The sequence below is a fragment of the Trachurus trachurus genome (assembly GCF_905171665.1).
Source record: "Trachurus trachurus genome assembly, chromosome: 8".
Taxonomy (NCBI): Eukaryota; Metazoa; Chordata; class Actinopteri; order Carangiformes; family Carangidae; genus Trachurus; species Trachurus trachurus.
In genome coordinates this window covers 2,880,001-2,901,828 of record NC_139905.1, presented here as the reverse complement: position 1 = coordinate 2,901,828, position 21,828 = coordinate 2,880,001, and the positions used below count along the sequence as shown (strand labels likewise).

At 43.8% G+C, this 21,828-nt stretch overlaps 1 protein-coding gene across 1 annotated transcript in view; it reads left to right on the top strand.

The window, feature by feature from the left end:
* Positions 1-862: 862 nt before the first annotated feature.
* The window catches only part of caskin2 (CASK interacting protein 2), a 74,397-nt gene continuing 53,431 nt past the window's right edge, over positions 863-21,828 (top strand). The window contains exons 1-2 of the mRNA XM_083976550.1: positions 863-1,194; positions 3,775-4,189. Of these exons, the coding sequence (XP_083832676.1) occupies positions 4,096-4,189 (94 nt within the window). The 5' untranslated portion in view covers positions 863-1,194; positions 3,775-4,095. The remainder of the gene's footprint in view (positions 1,195-3,774; positions 4,190-21,828) is intronic.

Below are 21,828 nucleotides of genomic sequence, written 5' to 3'. Positions count from 1 at the left end.
GTGTGTAAATAGTAGCTAAATATCTTGTCTGATTCCTTGGTCAAAGTTCTCTGAGAGCTCAAGTCTCCTGGATTTCCCATTCTTTTGCAGGCTGCTACTTTGTTTCCCCTTTTCACTCTTAAAAATAACACACTGATATTGATTAAAATATTGCAAAAGAGTGTTTCATGTTTAACTTTGTGCTTTTGGAAATCAATTCATCTTCCACTTGCTGAACTGTTTAACATAAACAGACATTTTGACCATGGATACCACTGTTTGTACGAAGACGCCACTTCAAGATCCATAAATCAATTGTATTCAGTTTATCCGACCAGATCAGATCTAAATTAAAGGGATAGTTCACCCAAAATTCAAATTGCACTCATTATCTACTCACCCAAAACAAGACGGACATTACATAGGCCTACTGTACGAGCAGCATGGAGGTATTTGGATGTTTTTTGGTGTGTCTTTTTGTTACGAAGACAGTTGGTATCCATTTGCAACCGTCATATGGACATGCACTGCTACGCCGAGACCCCCTGTAACTCAGAGAAGCCACGGAGGACTCTGAAACTTCTCCCAGCCCTTAGTCCACATGAGGGGGAGGAGATGATGAGTGAAATTTCAATTTTGGGTGAACTATCCCTTTAAGTGTTGAAACAGTCTAAAATGGTTTACAGATAATTTTCATCCATTCTATGGTGAAGTGAACTCAGATCACAAGAGGAAAAAAAAAAAAAAAAAAAAAGAGAGAGTTTTATTTTGAAACTCTCCGCCGGATGTCTCGTGTTGCGTTCACGGCGCCTTGACAGCGTGTCCACTTGCATAGTGGAGAATCCAGCGGAATAAATGTGGCATTCACGGCGCGGAGGGGAAAAGCTGGAGCAGCAGCGTCAGATCCCGAGGAGTTTTTGTCCTCAAGTCCTTTATTATAATAATAATAAAATAATAATAATAATAATACAATAAATACACGGAAACAACGCTGAAATCCGCGCGTTAACTCTGCCAGAAGTTTACACCCGTGGATTAAAAACACTAAACTCAACGGAAACTCTGTTTTTTCCTCTCGGAGTACTACTACTACTACTAGGAACTATCTCGGATTACTTCGCCAGCGCCTCGGACTCTTCCCACAAAAACTGCCACCGTGGTCCGGACTGAAAAGTTTCACACTCACCTGGAAAGAAAAACCAAACCAAACCAAAGGTAAGTTCAGTCCAGTCCGGTCCGGACCGGAGTGACGACACGGTCTTCTTTCTCCCGGTGGCCGCTGCTTCAGTCGGTTCCGTGGCCTTGGTGCAAAGGTCGGTGCAGCCGGTGGAGGAGCCTCGATCCCCGCCGTGTTTACACTCCACAGTCCGGCCTGTTGGACGGAGAGAACCGGCAGCTGATCTGATCTACATGTGATTGATATTGATAATAAACCAATAATCAGTTTTTATAACGTTAGTGTCTCTCTCTGGAGGAAAGACAGCTTCTTTTTATTTTATTTTAGGCTATTTCTCTCTGGACACTGAACTAATGAAACTAATGAGGCTGTGGTGCATTCAGGACCACCTGGAAACCACCACTTATTATTTAATGTTTAATGTGTTTGATCAATAAGGAGATGGACTGGTGAGAAAAGTTTTTTTTTAATTGGATTTTTTCTTCAATAAAACTAAGATGTGGCAGACAGCACACTAAATGTGCAAAAAAAATAAATGACATAGATTAATAGATTAATAGAAAAAAGGATGGACTGGTGAGAAAATACGTTTTTATTGGATTTTTTCTTCATTTTTTGTTAAATAAAACTGAGATGTGGCAGACAGCAGACTAAATGTGCAAAAAAATAACAAAAATACAATAAATAAATGACATAGATTAATAGAAAAAAGCAAAACAAAGCGAATATAAGAACAAATGACAGAGATATAGAGATAATAAATCATTCTAGGTCCATGTCTGTATGTAAACAAACAGAGGTACAACACCTAAACCGGTTTTATAGGTGCTTCAGATTCTTTATATATAGAGACACGGTGAAGTTTTAGAGAGAAAAATAATAGATAATTGAATGAATAAATGAATAGAAAAATAAATATAAGGTGGTTCAATTAGTAAGAATACACCAAGGATCTGGAAACAACAAGACAAAACATTAATATTAAATCAAACCGAGCTGTTTTTAATGTAGTTTTAATAAAGAGGCAGCTCTGTTTGCAGTGGTATTAAAGGGCCAGTGAGTGACAGCTTCTACTTTCACTTCACAGCCATAAATGTCAGGCCATGTTTTTGTTTTGCAGCAGTAAAATGTTTTTTTTTTCTCTTCTCTTCTCCTTCTTCATCGTCTCATCGTGGTCGTTGCAGCGCTGCACTCAGACCCAGAGAGTCAGAGTCAGAGTCCCCGCGGTGTCACCCAGGAATTTATGAGTTATTGTTCCCTTTGTCATGATGAGAGCAGAGAGGAGAGGAGAGGAGAGGAGAGGAGAGGAGAGGAGAGGAGAAGACGGAGCGCCTGAGGGAGGAGGAGGAGGAGGAGGAGGAGGAGGAGGAGGAGGAGGAGGAGGAGGAGGAGAGGAGGAGGAGGAGGAGAGGAGGAGGAGGAGGAGGAGAAGGAGGAGACATGACGGCTGTAAATGTGTCTGACAGCTCTGATCCTGACGGTTACGTAACCACACAGAGTTGTAACAGGAAAACAAAGCAACTCAGGACTCACAGTCACAGTCAGCACCTCCTCTTCGTCTCCTCTTCCTCCTCTTCTCTTCTCTCCTCTTCCTTCTCTTTCTCTCACTTCCTCCTACTCCTCCTCCTCCTCCTCCTCCTCTCCTCCTGTGTTCCTGCTGCAAACACACTCTGTTTATATAGAAACAGAGTCAGAGGCCTCAGTGCTGCTGGTGGAGAGACACTGCACTGACAACCTCCTCCTCTTCTCTTCTCTTCCGCTTCTCCTCCACTTTTTCCACCTCCTCTATTTCTTCCTCCTCCTCCACTTCTCCTCCTCTTCCTCTTTTCTTCTCCTCCACTTCTTCCTCCTCCCCCTCTTTCTCTCTCCTCTCTTCCTCTCTCCTCCTCCTCTTCTGCTTCTCCTCCTCTTTTTCCACCTCTGTTTCTTCCGCCTCTTCTCCTCCTCCTCCTCTTCCTCTTTTCTTCTCCTATTTTTCCTCCTCTTCTCTCCTCTTTCCTCCTCCTCCTCTTCCTCCTCCTTTTCTCTCCTCTTTTCTCCTCCTATTCCGTTTCTCCTCCTCTTCCTCCTCCTTCTCTTCTCTTCCCCTTCTCTTCTCTTCTCTTCTCTTCTCCTCCTCTTCCTCCTTTTCATCTTCTCTCCTCTTCCTCTCTTCCTCCTCTTCCTCCTTCTTTTCTCCCCTCTTTCTCTTCTCCTCCTCCTCCTCCTCCTCTTCTCCCCTTCTCTTCCTCTCCTCTTCCTCTTCTCTACTCCTCCTCTTCTTCCTCCTTTCTTTTCCTTCTCTTCTCTTCTCCCCTCCTCCTCCACTTCTCCCCTTCTCCTCCTCTTCTCTTCTCCTCCACTTCTTCCTCCTCCTCCTCCTCCTCCTCAGAGCGGTGGGTCATGTGACCTCCGACCTCCTGCTGCTGCACGAGTCTGAGAGAAGAACTGGGACGATGAAGCTCCGAGTGTGTGTGTGTGTGTGTGTGTGTGTGTTTACAGCTGATAGTGTCTGAACTGTCACCGTGGGATACGTCCTCCTCCTCCTCCTCCTCCTCCTCCTCCTCCTCCGTCTCCATGGTTTCCAGTCTGACTGATTGATGATGAACTGACCTGTTTTTCTCCTCTTTTCTTTTCAGACTCTGAGTCCAGACCTCAGACTCCTCTGCTCCTCCTGCTGCTCCTCCTGCAGACAGGAGCTCCTCCTCCTCCTGCTTCTCCTTCACCTCCTCTGGAACTAACGTCTTCAACCAGAACTAGAGCTGAGAAGAGGAAGAGGAAGAGGAAGAAGAGGAAGAGCAGCGCTGAGGGGGCGGAGTCTCAGCTGAGGCAGCTCCATGTCTCCATGTGGCTCATCATGAGGAGGAGGCTCTGAGGAGGAGGAGGGAGGAGGAGGAGGAGGAGGAGGAGGAGGAGGAGGTGGAGGATTTTAAATACAGCTGGTAGAAGGAGGAGAGACCATGGGGAAGGAGCAGGACCTGCTGCAGGCCGTGAAGAGCGGAGACCTGACGTCCACGCAGAAGCTGCTGGGCAAGCTCCGCTCCAACAGGAACAGTAAGACACACTCACCTGTTCACCTGTCCTCCTCTTCCTCCTCCTCCTCTTCACCTGTCCTCCTTTGGTTTGTTAAGCCTTGTTTCCCCTGTCAGTACGGTACGGCACAGTACCGATCAGTACGGGTACGGTTCGGGTCAGATACGGTCAGCTTTGCGTTTCCATTGTATAAAGGAGACCTTCAGGGGTTGGCGGAGTGCGTGTCGAAGCGTCACTACGTCGACTAAAAAGCCGGCTGCTGCCGCTGTGACAGCCGCTGCCATGGTCACCGGTCGGGGCTTCCACAGACTCTGCACTTCTCCCAAAACAAATCGGAGCAAATTTCCTAGCAAGCGTTATAAACTGACCACAGAGTCTGGGTTAAACTGTGACGTGTTAACAGCGCTGAAGCCAGAATTAAAAGTTTTTAGCTACTTTACTGCTATGACTCGGTTGCCGCGAAATGGGGATAGCGATGCTAATTTCTGTTAGCCCATCTATGGTGTTTTACATTATACGTTACCATTAAGCTAGCTGACTTTATATGCTTAGTTGTGACACTGACTGTGTGTGTTTTGAACGTTGTGTCAAACTATGTGGGTTTGATTGAACATCTTTGATGCTTAAATATATATTGCCGCTTAATATATTGCTTCTTTTTATTTTATGTGCCATGGCGCGGTTGTGTTGTTGTGCTTCAGATGTCCGTCGCGCTGGGCGATGACGCCATATGCTCGACCAATCACCAGCTTGCAGTGCTTTGTGTACCGTTCCGTACCGACCGCCTAGTGGAAACGGGGCTCAAGTTTATTGGCTGTTTGGTTTGATGTCATTGGTTGTTGTTGTTGCAGCTGTTGTCGGGTAAATTAGATGAGATTATTTATTTATTCATCTAAAAACCATCTCAGTGTAGTTTTCCATCTCTGGAGCTCTAGGAACAACAGGTCGGTGTCAGCCAATCAGAAGAGAGCAGGAGGCTCTGAGTCTCTCTTCTGATTGGCTGACTGTTTATTTTCTAAAGTGATCCAATAAAACCAGAGCAGATTTCAGAATAAAACACTCAGAGAAACTAAAAATCCTGCAAAGATGTTGGTTGGATGGTGTTGTCCAGGTGGTGAGGGGGCGGGGCTTTGTTGTGACATCACAAAGTGACAGGAAGTCCTGACGGCTGGTTTTAAAGCTCAGTTTCTGAATACAGGCTGTGTGCATTTCTCTGTGGACTGAGGCTTTGATACTTTCACAGTATTAATATAGAACCTAGAGCTGCTTTATAATCACACTACACATGGACATCTACCTTTATACTGTATGGAGCTTTAATACAAACATCTACCTTTATACTGTATGGAGCTTTAACACAAACATCTACCTTTATACTGTATGGAGCTTTAACACAAACATCTACCTTTACACTGTATGGAGCTTTAACACAAACATCTACCTTTATACTGTATGGAGCTTTAACACAAACATCTACCTTTATACTGTATGGAGCTTTAATACAAACATCTACCTTTATACTGTATGGAGCTTTAATACAAACATCTACCTTTATACTGTATGGAGCTTTAATACAAACATCTACCTTTATACTGTATGGAGCTTTAACACAAACATCTACCTTTATACTGTATGGAGCTTTAACACAAACATCTACCTTTATACTGTATGGAGCTTTAACACAAACATATACCTTAATTCTGTTTGACTTGAACAGAGTTATATAACATCTTCACCACTGTGGTCGTCGTGTCCTCCTCCTGAACTTTCCTCCTCTTCCTCCTCCTGTTGTGATTCTTATTATTCTGGTTTTCTAGATGAGTGATGGTTTCAGTTTCTTTTCCAAATCAAACGTTGAGGAGGATCACGTAGCAGCGTTCAGTAGCAGGAAGCTCCCGACCTGTGGAAGAGTTTCAAGATGAACATGTTTATAAATGTGAGAGTGAGAACAGAGAGAGAGAGTTTGATGAACGCTGTGAAGAGTTGTTTTGAGGAAAAGTTCTGTTTAAAGTTGTCCAGATGTTTCGTGGCTGTGGAGTTTTGTAGTTTTAGGTTAGTTTTTAGTTTTATTGAGAGACACAATCTGACAAACACCCAACAAACTGGGAACATCCAAGGAAACAGCCACTTGTGCATGAAGGCCCAGGCTTCTTATAGGCCTGATAAGACAAGTCCTTGACCTGGAACATCTCCTCACTCAGTCTTATCTAGTTGCTGGTGTCCATGACGTCTTCACCAGGGAGTCTGATAATGTTTGAACAGACCATCCTGTCGTTTTCACATTATATTAATCCTCCACAGCAGCAGCAGCAGCAGCAGCAGCAGCAGTGGTTCATATCTACATGTTATTACAGTGAAATCAGTGCAGCAGGTTTAATGTCTGTAGATGAGCAGCTGTTGGTCTCTGCCGGTCTGAACCAGTCACATGATGATGATGATGATGATGATGACGGAGGACTAATCTCATTCAGGACCAGGTCCATTTTTGTCAAATGTAATTTTCTAAAATAAAAGAAATGTGGTTTTGATTTGATCGTCCTCTCACTCCGTATTTAGAAAAACAACTCTCTCTCTTTCTGCCTGACAGTTGTTTTATTCGCTGTCGGAGCGACTAGGAACAGAGAGGGGGGGGGGGGGTCTTTATCAGGCCGATAACCTCTGACCTCTGACCTCTGACCGGTCACAGGACCAGGACCGAGACCGTCCACATGGTCCGTGTCCAGCGTCTTCAGTGATAAATGAAGGAGTGTCAGGAGGTCGATGGACGACGTCTCTCTGTCCAGACTTTAATGTGAGACAGACATGAACTTTGTCTTTGGCTTGAAGTCGCTGGAGCAGCTGCAGTTCCTCTGCTGACCACTAGAGTGAGTCTGCAGCACTGAGTCAGCCTCCATAGACTCCCATGGGCCTTGACGCTACAGCGAAAGTGAAAAAGTGAAAAGTAAAGACCGAGACTTGGTCGACACTTTCAAGAGGATACATCGAAGGTCTCGCTATGAACCTAAATTTGTCCTAAATTCATCCTTTGTCACGGTTACTGTTGCTAGGCTCGCCAAACAATGGTCACGAAAGGGTTTTAACTCCCATTGGAAACCATTGAAAATAAGGCAGATTTAAATTGCTTGTATGAAAAATTTACATGACATTTCCACGAAAAGTGGTGAAAAATCATTGTTTTAGTCACTCACGATAGCTAGCTAGCTAGCTAACATTAATGTTTTAGCTAGCTAGCTATCATGAGTGCTTAACGCTTAATCTCCGCCGATCTCCCGTTTCTCCTCGTAAAACTTCACAAAGTTCAAACGACATTAGCAACGGTGACGTTACCTTTGCTAGATAACTTTGCTTTTCGATCCAAATGAGACATTTCTCATTATTTGTCTCGGGTTTGGGGAATGGGATAAAAATGACTCCGGGAATACGTTCCGGATATCGTGAGTCGCTACTGCAGGAACCCCAGCCACACCTTTTAACCATATTGAAAAATTAAGAAGTAGTTTTTGCCGAAACTGTCTACCTATCTTGTTTCATCCCAGGGTCGTCCAACCTTAGAACGTTGCGCAACTCGTGTTGTTGTTGATTTATCTTCTGAATGTATGTATATTTCTTGGGGAGGTGCTTTTTATGAGCCCATATAGGTTTTTTTTAACCTCTCCCGCACTTACTATTCTTGTTTCATTTCTGTTTTTTGTAATTGTCTTTTATTATGGTGCAAAAATACAAAAACCAATCAGAAGCCCAACAAAGGGTGAATTACCCATTTCATGTCAGGGATAGTTTCAGCAAATATGACAAATTCAGGCAGATTTTCACACGGTTTTGTTGTGGCCGACGAATTTCCAGCGTCGGTTCCGATTATGAACGTCAGGAACAATGAGAACCTGAACCTTGACGTTGACCAATGGGACGACAGAGTTCTGACTCATTGTTTACACACAGTGTCATACTCATACTTGAAGTGTTGCCAGTCTCCCGATCGAGACGCTGTGATTGGTTAATCTGACACATTGGAGACCGTGAAGCTTCTCCACCAGGGAACGACTCCACCTTCATCTCTGACTCTGACGGAGCAGCAGATGTTTGGACTCTCAGTCGACTCTGACTGAGCTCTTATCGAGTTAGAGGAGAACTAATGAGATCTGTTACTGTCACATCCAACCAATGAACCCAGCTCACGGCTGCGTCTCGTTGCTCCGTCGGTCAAAGGCTCTCCTGTGATTCGTTTTTTTTTTCAGGGAGTTTCTGTGAATCCTGAGAAGTTTCTGATCTGATTTAGGAAACTAAATCATTTGAATCAAGAAGCCCAGAGTGTCAGATGTTCCTCAGCACAGAGACTCACAGTAATCTCCCTGTTCATTAGGCTAGAGATCAGCAGATTCTGTGTTTTCCGACATTTCATAACATTATTCATCAATTAAAGCAGCTATATATAAGAACTGTGTGGCAGTTGATCATAAAATAGGTCAATATGTCAACAGAGACTGAAGAATCATGTAAATCTGAAATACTGATCTAACTAACCACAATAGTACAACCAGAATATTCACATTTATAGGGCTCTATGAAATCTGTTTTATTTTTTCCCACATTCCATTTTTTCCGTTATAATTTTTTACATAACATACACGATGTTACGACGTGTGTGTTTGTGTAGTCTTAACCGTCATAAACAAAAGATTGCGGCTTGTGTTGCAGTCTGCAGAGAGAATTTTGGGGAATTCTGTTTTGTTTTTTTAACTTTTACTACCAAAAAGAGTGTGTTTTTAATGTTAATGACTAAAATGTACACAAATTAAATAGAAATGAATTAAGAACAAATAGGCTATTGCATGATGCAGCATAACACTGCACTATAAGTGGATAGTTTTCATGTGAACAGCTTCATCTGCTTCAATTACATCGTCTCAACGCGCTGCAGTATCTGAATCTGACTGCAGCAACAGTTTTGGCCACAGTCTCACATACAGCTCCTTTAACTGAGTGAAAATCCGCTCTGGAGGATAATAATAATAAATCCCATTGTCTTTAAACACAACTAATCTCAGAATCACCAAAACATTATGAATAATAATAATAATCAAACAGTTCAGTGTGTGGAAAACAGATTCATGTGGTGTTTGGGTGACATTTCTTCTTGTTGGTGAAACAGGTTTAAAACAGACTGAGTGGGCTGCAGTTTAAATATCACGGTTTCCACTGATTTAAACCGGTTTGATGTTTCCCACCGACGGTTTGAAGTTTCCCACAGGCAGCTGAGGGAGTTTGAGCCTTCAGACGGTGACATCTCCATCTCCATCTGGCGCGTGTTGCCGTTGTTCTCATCACGGCCTCTTTATGATCTGAGCCTCGTAAACCTGTCGTGTCTCTGTGAAAAGCAGCCGTTGAAAATCGAAACAAAACAGTGGGTGGTGGTGGTGGTGGGAGGGGAGGGGAGCGGCCGGGGGCAACGACACCCCCGACGCCCCTCTAACATCCACCCCGGGGCGTCTGCTGCTCCGGCTGAATCTGTCTCATGGTTTATTCATGAGTTTGGGTTCAGACGCGTCTCAGCCGCTGATCTGGTCCGTCTGGTGGGAACTTCAGCAGGAAGTGTTTCTGTTTCTGGAGGACACGATAAAGAGAGGGACCAGGCTAGAGGCTAATGCTAAGCTAACATGAGCAATGTGATCAATAACACGTGAATCATGTGATATTGACGTTCTAATAAACCAAACAAACTCAGCCGAATTTTTTAAGGTTAAAATAAGAAAAGATTTTGGGAGCAAAATAGTCGACCAAGCACTGGTCGACCAAAAAAACATTAGCCGACCAAAATCTCATTGGTCGATTGGTCGTAGGAAAAAAACCAAACAAACATTTGGAGCTGTATCTTGTCAAAATTAAGTCAAAATCAATATGACTAAACTGCAGCCTATATGAAAGGCTATAGGGCTTTTATTTTGAAGGGCCAGATACAGGAAGTCGTGACACTTTTTTGTTGTTGTTTTTTTTACACGGTACGGCAGGTCTCTCTTAGCCTCGTAAACCAGCCTCTGGCGGAAGTGCATTTCATTTCATTCTGAGGGAGAGTCTGGCCTCATCCCCATTCTAAGCGTTTGGACTGAAACCCTCAGAAGGCCGAGCCAATCAGCGTCGCCGCCGTGATTGACACAGCACGTTGGCCAATCAGGGACCGACTGGTGCAACGCCCCGTCACTACACCAACTTGCTGATTGGCTGAATGGGGTTGTCTGTCAACGCTACTACTCCCGCCCACCCCAAACGCTTAGAGGGGGAATGAGGCCAGACTCTCTGAGAAATGAAATGAAATGCATTTGTCAAAAGCGCCTTTTTACGATGTTGTTACTCCGATGTTGACTCCGACGTGGAAGCGCGTATCACCGCTGTTTTCAACGTTCAGCAGGTACTGCCGTGAGTCCCGGTCCCACAGCGCTCACCGACGGTCAGTGTCACAGTGTCACGGAGCAGAGACATGATAGTCCCTGCTGCAGTCAGAGTCCCGCACTGGTCGGACCCCCCCCCCCCCACCTGTCACACAGCCTCAGCTCAGTCACTCACCCTCATCTACTGTGTTTATTGGTGATAAACGGGCATAACGGTAAAACCCGACCGACTTGTTGCAACTAATCAAGTTCATAAGCTGTGTGCAGAGCGATCTGGCTGTGTTATTCCCAGATTTGGACAAGGTGTCCTTCTCCTGCTGCAGATGTTTGTGAGGCGTCTCCTCGCTGCCGCCAGCGTCTCAGACCTCCTCGCTGCCAGAAGTGGAAGAAGTTTTAGTCTGTTGCTTCATGTTCAGAGCTTCACATGAAGGAGACGGACGTCCAGAAGCAGGACGTGTCCCTGACAGAGTCTCTGCTCCGAGGTCGAGCAAATACAGCAGCTGTTTGTTCAGCTTCAGACTGGGGGGCTCGGTGGGGCTCTGCTCTGCTCCCAGACCTTCATCAGCCAACACCGAGGTGTAAATGAAGATGATGATGATGATGAGGAGGAGGAGGAGGAGGAGGTGAAGTCTCACACACACACACTTTGGAGGGAAAGTGTTAAAAGCTGCTTGTGTTTGTCCGTCGGCTCTGACGTTGGTCTGTCAAATCCTTAATGAACCAGACGTCTTCATGGTGGAACGGCCACAATGAGGAGATCTGAGGAGATTCTGGACCTCCGGGTCTGGACCTTCAGTCCTGGTTCTGTCCTAACAGAGAGACACCGGTCAAATACTTAATCTGGTTAAGACCGCTGGCAAAATCTTGGGTTTCCCTGTCCCACGTACACCTCAAGATCTGTTCTACCAGGCCTCCATCAGGCTGGCAGACTCTATTCTATTTTGAGAACTACTTTGACTTTGACATCCAGAAGACATCTAGACATGTTCTTCTGTTCACATTACACATACTAGTACCATGTAAAAACGGTTTACAGACGGTCACATGGTTTTCTGTTACGTTTTTACTTCAAGTAATATCAGTCCCTCCAGGAATTCGCGATGTTGCGATCGCAACAATTAACGCAAATTCAGCCAATCCCCGCGAATTTTTGCGATCTTGCAATTTTGTACAATCACCGCAACTTTTCCGCAAATTGGACCAATTGTCGGTGCTTTCCGCGAGTTACACAGCAGAGAGTGCGAGTCTGGACGGAGCGCTGGTTGAAAGTGAGTCCACGGAGGAACAGCGTGGCTGGGCTGACGGCAAGAAACTTGATACAACGTGCACAAAGTGATAAGTAAAGGAACACAAGCTGAGTTGAACGTGTTGAGTGTGTGAGTTGTCCTGGTTGACCACCCGAGGCTGTGTCAACCCCGCAGCACTCGCCGAGGGGGAATCCAGTGAGTGCGCCACTGCAGGGCCGGAGCGGAGCTGCCGGCGGCCAGGTGCCCCTTCCCCCATCCTAAGGCCCTGGCCCTGGACTTGAGTAGCCACCCTCCCCTTTTTATTCAAAGACTGGACTGTTTTAATAAAACAGTTCTTTTACCACGATTTTTAAACAGACATTTTAATTAAGTAAAACAACTTTCAACTCTATATAATTTTCCTGTGCCTTTCTTAACAAGTGGAAAATTGCTGGTATAACATGACATCACATTAATTTGTGACATTTCAAAATTTTCCTTTGATTTTTAATTATTCAGAACAAAACTGCAACTTTTTTTTGCAACTTTCGCTGTCTCCCGCAATTTAATCACAACAAAAGGGCTTAAAACATCGCAACATGCACCGCAATTTTTTCAAAATGTGGCCGCAAATTCAGGCATTTTAGGCCGCAACAATCACAAAAAAAGCCCGCGAAATCCTGGAGGGACTGTAATATGTTGTTTACATCTTGAATCAGTGGGAGCGCTGGGCTCGTGTCCCTGCAGCTAGACGCTCCCATCTGGAGGTGATGGTTGTTCCCCATGTCCAGTTTACTCTGTCATCGCTTCACAAAGACAATATGTTTTCAATGGAAGCAGGTTTTCAGTAATCTGACAAGCCAGACTATATCATTAACATGTCTAGTGTGTCAACGAGCGGTAGACCTCGGCTCAATCCAGGCGGTGGGATGAAGGCTGTCCTTCAAACTGCCTCTGCACCAATAGCGCTACGACCAATCAGAGCAAAGAGCAGGATGACGTCGGTAGATTAAACTTTTCCCGTATCCCGTCGGCAAAACACCAAATACATCCTTCTTCCAAATGAACGACTTCAGTGCAGTTTCTTGCTCAACTTTTAAAGAAAATGACAAGTTTAATTCTTTCAAAGTTGATGCCAAGGGCGATTCAAACGATTCCTTTGCCAAAGCCATCTATCTTCTTGTCATGTTTTTCGCCGTTGCAAGTATGTCGCTGTCATGGCGTTGAGCCGCCCAACGACTCTCTAAACAGATAGAGCGCTGTGATTGGTCAACACAAACGGTGTTGGAGACTCAAAAAGTTCCTATGGCTCGTTTCTAGACCTACGGAGCAAATATATCTGCTGCTGCTAGGGTGCAGCTAGATTTATAGGCTAGGTTTTCAGTGCTTTTGTGGCGGGATATCTCAGGATATTCTGCTTTAATCCAGAACGTAAGGAGATTGTTTTGTGTGATGAAGTGGAGCAGTGGAGCTTGGAGCTTGTGAATCACCTGCTGCAATGAAAAACAATACTCTTGGTTTTTTTGTTACATGCAGTTCATTCTCCTTGTCTGTCTAGTCGTTGGGTCTTCTGTCGTCTCTTTATTGAGACGTGTGTTTTTTACTCTTTTACGCTTGTGGACCTGCCTGTCAATTACGCAGCGCTGGGAAGAGGCACAGATGGAATTTCCCAAATAAAGCATCTGGAAGTGTAAATTAGATTAAACAGACAATTTTATATTTTTTCATTCTCTCTCTGCGGCATGGTAATCAAATGATCCCCAGCTTGGTGGTTGATCTAGACCCGCCCTCTCTGCAGACTTTCTCTTTCACAGGGATCAGAGTTTAGTGTTTGTCAGAGTTGAAGGTTGTGACAGTCGTGCTGAGTAACGATCTCCTGAGTTAACGAGGTCTAAACCTTCTTCTTCTCTCCTGTGATGCAGCGACGTAGCTCCGAGTCGGGACCGACCGACTTCCTGCTCCGACTGCGACTCTCAGCTCCACTAATTAACCCTGTGCAACTTGTAAATTCCTGCTCGGCCTCTGGGACGTCTGCTGAACGCTGCCTCCTTGTTGTTTTTCCACATAAACACCTTCAGCGGTGGAGTTAATGGCGTTCGTTGTGCAGCAGAAGGAGCTGCACAGGAAGCAGCACGTCGCCCCGGTCTCACCGAGGCTCTGAGAGAGAGGAGGGGAGACAATAATGAATGTGGTTGCAGGCGATGTCCTGTGTCTGTTGTGTACTTTGTGTGGTGGGATACAGTGCGTGCAGCAGACTAATGGCTGCTGCAGCCTCCTTTATTCTCTGCTGCGTTATGTAACGGCTCCTCTGCACCAGGCGGTCGGCACCATCCTCCTCTTAGTCTCCTCTCAGGTCAGAGGTCACGTGACCGAGCGGCCGAGACGTGACAGTGACGTTAAACGCCACCGAAGTGTCTCAGGTCAGAGCTGAATCTGGATCTAAATCTGTCCTTGGCCCAGGTGAGGACGACACATCGGACTTTAAAGGGACAACGAGGAGTTTTGGAAAAGCGAAGCGTTTCCACACTACATTTATGAGCCTCCGCGCACCGTGAAATTGTTTGACCGGCGCAAGACAGACTCATGTTTTCATTCATCAAGAATTAAAGGGACAACGAGGAGTTTCTATTTGGTTATAAAAAAGTCTGATATTAATGTGGATGAATCTACGTTACCACTTGTTAATGGTCCATTTTAGATAAATATGTGGTTTTGTCTCTATGGTTATTTTGTTATTATTAGTGGTGGTGGAAATGCTGGGCGAGCCGACCAGCGTTTCTTTACTTTCGGTTTCGTGGCGAGTCATGAGAATAACGCCGCCGAATCTCCGTTTATGGTGGGAACTACGACGGTATGTGATCGTCTTCCAACCTCTGACTTTAATTCTTGATGAATGAAAACATGAGTCTGTCTTGCGCTGGTCAAAGATTTTCTCGGTACGGAGGCTCATAAATGTAGTGTGGAAACACTTTGCTTTTCCAAAACTCCTCGTTGTCCCTTTAAAATCGTGTTGTTTGGTTTCGTTTATGGCCAACTGGTCGATTGTATCTTCATCATCACGCACGATGAGGTTGTGTTGTGTCTTGTGTGTCGAAGCATCCAGCGACCGGCGGAGTCATGGCGTTGGTTTGTCTACGGTGGCTTTCACACCAGAGCTGTTTGGTTTCACTTTAAACAGACCAGGGTTCGTTTCGTTTGTGGTGGCGGGTGTGAAAGCTCATCTGAACCGGGAACCGGGTCACAGGACCAAATGTACAAAGTGCCGCAATAATAAACACTTCAGTCTGTCATTGACCGTATTTTCCGCTGGTGCTGTTTTTCACCATGTTTCCATCCACTTGTCAAACGAATTATCTAAAGATCAATAAAAATATTCATGCAAGTAATGCCGGTTCAAGTGCGTTTCCTTCAAAGACCTTTAAATCGAGTAAAAAGCCTTTTGTAATGACGTTATGTGCTGTTTTGCAACACGTTCAGTGTTTCCATTCATTTTTGCACCGGATCGCAAAATCAAATACTAATAGGAGCCGCTGTCTGGACACGGTTTCCATCAGCTTTTTATCAATCAAGAGAAAATCCAATGAGATCGACCGTATTAACGTTATTTAACGGTAGGCTAATCATGACATTTAATTGAATTTTACTGTTTCTATAAGGCCTTTTTAAATTGATTTTGCTGTCATATTAAACAGTTTGCTGAGCCACGTGCATTTGATAAGTAAAAAAACAACAAACACAATCCTCAAAGCTGATAACTACAGAGCTAACTGTGGCTCTATGAATGACCATCCATACGGTGAACAGCTAACTTAACATGCTGCTCCATGTTTGCTGTTTGTCTTTGTGGGTCAGGCGGGAGGGATTTCAGGAACCTTTAATTAACAGGCTGCTAGTTAAGTGATGATTACATGATAATGTCAAGAAAATGCCTAGAAATAAAAGTCAATTTCATAGTGTCGTGTTTTTCTTAAAGGTAATAGATTACACATGGTTTTCATGCTTTGAATTTTTTGGAAAGGGCCAGAATTTTTCTCCACCAAGTCGTTGTTATTGACTGTTATTTCTACGTAAACAATCGTTATTTCTTGGCGATGTTTCTCTCTCTGAAAGACGTCACACTGTTGCTTCAGTTCTGCTTTCACACTGCCATTTCTGAAGCGCAACAAACTTTCTGAATAACATCACGCAGTTGAAAGGGGGGGCTCGTTGATTGGACAAATTTGTAGGGGAAATCCTGGTAACACTTTCATTTACAGGCTGCTAATTATGTGATAATGTCAAGATATAGCCAAGAAAAAATAAGTAATTGCACCATAATGTCTAGAAATAACCGTCAATTTCATAGTAATGACATAACGGCCAATTGCAAAGGTATTTTCTGGCCTTTCCCCAAATATTCAAAGCATGAAAAACATGTGTAATCTTTTGCCTTTATGATAAACATGACATTAGAATAAAATTGACCGTTATTTCTTGACATTATCACATAATTAGCAGCCTGTAAATGAAAGAGTTACTGGGATTTCCCCTCCAAATTCAAATCCAATCAACAAGCGCCTCCTTTCAGCTGTGTGATGTTATTCAGAAAGTTTGTTGCAGTTCAGAAACGGCAGTGTGGAAGAGATAATGCAACAGTGTTAGATATTTTAGCCCCCAATCAAACCGAGTTCCTCAAAAACTAAAAACAAGTGTCCACGACGTCCTTCTAACTGAGATAAAAACAAAGCGTTGCAGAGCTGCAGGTTCAGTACTGAAGGAGACTCGTTCACATTCAGCTCTGTTTTCTGTTTTCTGTTGTTGGAGTCGAGTCCACGATGAGTCTGTGTGCACTGGGACCCTCATCCCCCCCCCCCCCCCCCCCCAACCAACCAACCAAATCCTCCCTGTTGTCTCCGTGCCGACCATTGTCAGAGCTGCACTCTGGATCTGAATGTAGAGGGGGTGGGGTGGGGGTGGGGGGGTCCTGAGGCGGTGATGTCATGGTGTTGGTATGTGGCGCCCGTAGTGAAAACCTTCAATTCTCACTGAGGCTGGAATCTGACTCCATAAGGGAGGAGGAGGAGGAGGAGGAGGAGGAGGAGGAAGAGGAGGAGGAGGAGGAAGAGGAGGAAGAAGAGGAGGGGGGGTTCAAACAGAAACTCAGGGCTGAAGAAGTGTTAGTTGTGATTACAGTGACAGTGATCATCACAGCTGTTTTTACAGAGCTGCAGCGTCTTATCAAGTCAAACCACTATACTGCACTTTTAAATGTCAGCCAATCAGAAGAGAGGAGGAGGCTCTGAGCCTCTCTTCTCATTGGCTGAATGTTTTCTCACTGATCCAATGAAAACGGAGCAGATTTCAGAATAGAACGAATCTCCTTGTTGTTACTACTACTAAACCAGCATGAGAACAATAGTGACGGACGAGAGTTTTGATATCAAATTTTTCATGTCACTATATCGCTGTTTAGACTAATCTGATGTTTGTAAAGTCTATAAAACCAATGATTGGACAAACATTACTATTTATGTGTGCACGTTTTTGTAATTAGTCATGGTTATCAGAGATTAGCCGGGCTAACGGTTAGCTACCTGTTTAACTTTAATAACTCAGTGACTCAATAAACGGTCCATGAAAAAATATTTTCTCCAGCAAATATCTGAGTTCCAACATGACTGAGCTAACTGGAGTAGTTTCATGTCGTGTCCCACAACGGGAGGGTTTCAACAGCTGACGTCCTGATATTAGCTGTTAGCTTAGTTACTGTTAGCATAGCTACCGCCGTCAGCTGTCCCTGTCAGCTGAGCCACTGATGCTTTCTAGACACCGTGATCCCCCCAAACTGAATAAATACAACACATAGCAACACAAAACACACACACACAGAAATAGGGGCGGGGGGGCGGGGCTTATTTGTGACATCACAAAGTGACAGGAAGTCCTGACGGCTGGTTTTAAGGCTCAGTTTCTGAATACAGGCTGTGTGCATTTCTCTGTGGACTGAGGCTTTGATACTTTCACAGTATTAATATAGAACCTAGAGCTGCTTTATAATCACACTACACATGGACATCTACCTTTATACTGTATGGAGCTTTAACACAAACATCTACCTTTATACTGTATGGAGCTTTAACACAAACATCTACCTTTATACTGTATGGAGCTTTAATACAAACATCTACCTTTATACTGTATGGAGCTTTAACACAAACATCTACCTTTATACTGTATGGAGCTTTAATACAAACATCTACCTTTATACTGTATGGAGCTTTAACACAAACATCTACCTTTATACTGTATGGAGCTTTAACACAAACATCTACCTTTATACTGTGTGGAGCTTTAACACAAACATCTACCTTTATTTTGAAGGAGCTTTAACACAAACATCTACCTTTATTTTGAAGGAGCTTTAACACAAACATCTACCTTTATACTGTATGGAGCTTTAATACAAACATCTACCTTTATACTGTATGGAGCTTTAATACAAACATCTACCTTTATACTGTATGGAGCTTTAACACAAACATCTACCTTTATTTTGAAGGAGCTTTAACACAAACATCTACCTTTATTTTGAAGGAGCTTTAACACAAACATCTACTGTACCTTTATTTTGAAGGAGCTTTAATACATTGTGTGTTTTTCCTCTGTTTCGATCTTTATCTGAATATTGTCTCCATATAAACATCCACTGAGTCGTGAAGGGAAAGTGAGTTCATTATTTATTTTCTTCCTTCTGAAGTGCAGCTGTGTGTGTTTCTGTTTCTGTTTCTATCTGTGTGTGTGTGTGTGTGTGTGCTGTAGTTAATATGTCACCTTATCTCTGTTACTGTAAGTGGAGTCTGCCTCACCCATACAGGCCCAGTCACATGGAGGAGGAGGAGGAGGAGGAGGAGGAGGAGGAGGAGGAGGAGGAGGAGGAGGAGGAGGAGGAAGAGGAGGGGGCGGGGCCTGTGCTCCATATGATTGTCCCGATAGACGAGAGTTTGTCTGTGAGGAGGAAAAGTCCATTATGAGCAGAGGAACGGGTGTGGAGCTGAGCTCACATCCCCCTGAACAATACGAACAGGAAGCTCACACACACACACACACACACACACACACACACACACACACACACACACACACACACACACACACACACACACACTCTGCTCATGGATCAAATCCATAATCAATAGAAGGAAAGGAAGGTAATCAATGAAGACAGACAGGAAGGAAGTCAACTCTCTCTGATCTTTACTGTTTGAAGTTTTGTTTGGTGTTTTATCTCCCAGAGCAGAGAGTGGTTCAAACTAAACATTTTTCATTTCATTAACAGTTTAAAGGTATAATACGTAGGAACTCCCCCCATCTAGCGGTGCGGTTGCATATCTGAACGTATTCTTGATGTTGCATTCACGTGAAATCGGGCAGACGTCAGACAGACAACAGACGCTGCATGTAACAGGATAAACAAGCCTCTATGGGTTTTAGTTTTGAATGCAGTGATTATTTTATAGTTTTGCGCCGCTTTATCTGTCTAATTTTGTTTTGTATACAATTTTAAACTTTACAGTGAAAACAAACCTGTTTTTTCTTCTTTTTTTTAATGAATCGGCACTAAAAATTTTAAGCCAATCCAAAGTTAAGGCTTATTTACATTCATCAAAACAGATTTCTGTCATTATAACAACTCAGACTTTAAGTTTAAAGATATAATATGTAGGAATTCCCCCCATCTAGCGGTGCGGTTGCATATCTGAACGTATTCTTGATGTTGCATTCAGGTGAAATGGGGCAGACGTCAGACAGACAACAGACGCTGCATGTAACAGGATAAACAAGCGTCTATGTAAACAAGTGGTCCGCCAGCACGAGGCAAAACAATACAGGCGTGACAACATGTTGTCATGGTGATGTGGTATTGTTTTACCGTCTTTCTCTGGTGGAGTAAAATGACATCCGGTTGGTTTGCGGACGGCCGTCTGCCTGACTGCACCTGAATGCAACACCAGTGCCTCCATCCTTCCTCACACTACACAGTGGTGACAGTTTTAACAGGCCGTTTCCGTGGTTACCTACGGTCACGCTGCCACTCGACGTAAAAAATGGCGATGCAACATGGCCGATCGATCGATCAGCTGATCAGTTAATTGATGAGGAGCCTGTTCATTAACGAGCTGCTGTCATGATGAGGATATTTACCGTCACTGCACCGTCAACCCCCCCCCCCAGTCTCCAGCTGCACCAACACACAGGTGATAAACAGGAAGCCTCTGACCTCTGACCTCTGACCCTCTCCTCTGATTGGAGCTCGTGTCTCCAGGTGTTTGGTCCAGAACGCTCCGCTCCCGCTCCTGGTTGTCTCCAGCTCCAGAGTCCTAGTTCTGGTTAAATCACTGACTAGTAACTAGTTCCAGGGAGAATGGAGGCACACAAATATTTGTTCTGAGACTGAAGAACGTATACATTGACATAATTGGTCAATGTATACGTTCAAATTACGGCCAATGTTGTGAATTTGTGGAAATATTGTAGAGAAATTTCTGTAAAAAATAATTTTCTAGAAAAAAGTGGTAAGATTTCTAAAAAAATAAAATAAAATGAAAAAAGTAAAATATTTTCTAGGAAGAGTGGTAAAATTTCTCAAAAACAATAAAATAAAATAAAAAACAGTAAAATTTAGTAAAGTTTTTAAAAAGTTCTAGAAGAAACTGGTGAAATTTATCAAAAAAAAAAGTTTAAAGAAAAATCTAGAAAAGTGGTAAAATTTCTAAAAAAAAAAGTAAAAAAAAAATAAAAATAAAGAATGGTAAAAATTCCCCCCCCAAAAAAGTGGTAAAATTAAAAAATAAAAGTAAATTAATAAATAAATAAGTGGACATTTAAAAAAAAAAAAAAGTTTAAAAAAAATTTAATTATAAAAAGTGGTAAAAATTTCAAGAAAAAGTTGGGGACTCCCTTGAACCCTCTCTACTTTGAGAACCATTGAATGCCTTGTAACTAGTTCCAGGGAGAATGGAGCGTCTCTTGGCTGAAAACCAACCTTGTAAGATCAGAGCCTCCGACCCGGTGTCCCAGCTCTCGTCTCCATGGCGACACCGCCACACAAACGTAACGCGCCCTGTAACCCGTAATCTCTTGTTGATGACAGATAAGACTACACAGATATCACTATGGTAACATGGTATAGATGATGAATAACCAATAAGTATTTTCAGAATAAAGTTGTAATGTTGTGATTTTTAGTTATAATGAACTTTAATGACTCGTGGTGAGTTTACTGTGGAGACGAAGTGTGTGTGTGTGTGTGTGTGTGTGTGTGTGTGTGTGTGTGTGTGTGTGTGTGTGTGTGTGTGTGTGTGTGTGTGTGTGTGTGTGTGTGTGTGTGTGTGTGTGTGTGTGTGTGTGTGTGTGTGTGTGGCTGTAACCTGGCCGTGACTCTGTCAGAGGAAGGGGTGGAGGTGGGTGGAGGTGGGTGGGGGGGTGTTCGGTGATGACGGAGACTCTCGAGTGTTGGAGCTGCTCTCTCTCTCAGGAACAAAGCCCGAGCTGGGCCCCTTCTTCACTTCCTCTCGCTGCTCCATTGTTCCACAGAGCTGCCCCCCCCCTCCTCCCCCCTCTGAGGAAACACCAGAACGACTCGGTGACAGACTGAGGGAGTTCCACACGCTCTGATCCTCCAGAAAAACTAAACAAAACAACATCAAGTTAAACATAAAAACATCAAGTTTCACATAAGAACTGATGAGATAAAGATAAATGACGTAAAGAAGTAAAGAGATGTTATAACCAAGAAGATGTAAGCTGTAAAAGTTAAAGAAAAAGAGTAAACAGCAACATGTCAACGTCTTCTCTGTTATTATTGTGATGATGACGGTGTGTCGTCGTCATGGCAGCAGAACATCTGACTCCTCCTGTTGATTTCACACGAATCAGAAGAAGCAAAAGAAGCAGGAAACGACACAAATAATAAAAGGTCCACTACGGTGGCTCAGAGGGATCAACCATGGATGTATTGGGATCAACTCACTGCTGCTGCAGCAAAACACAACAGGAAGTGTTTCTGTGGGGA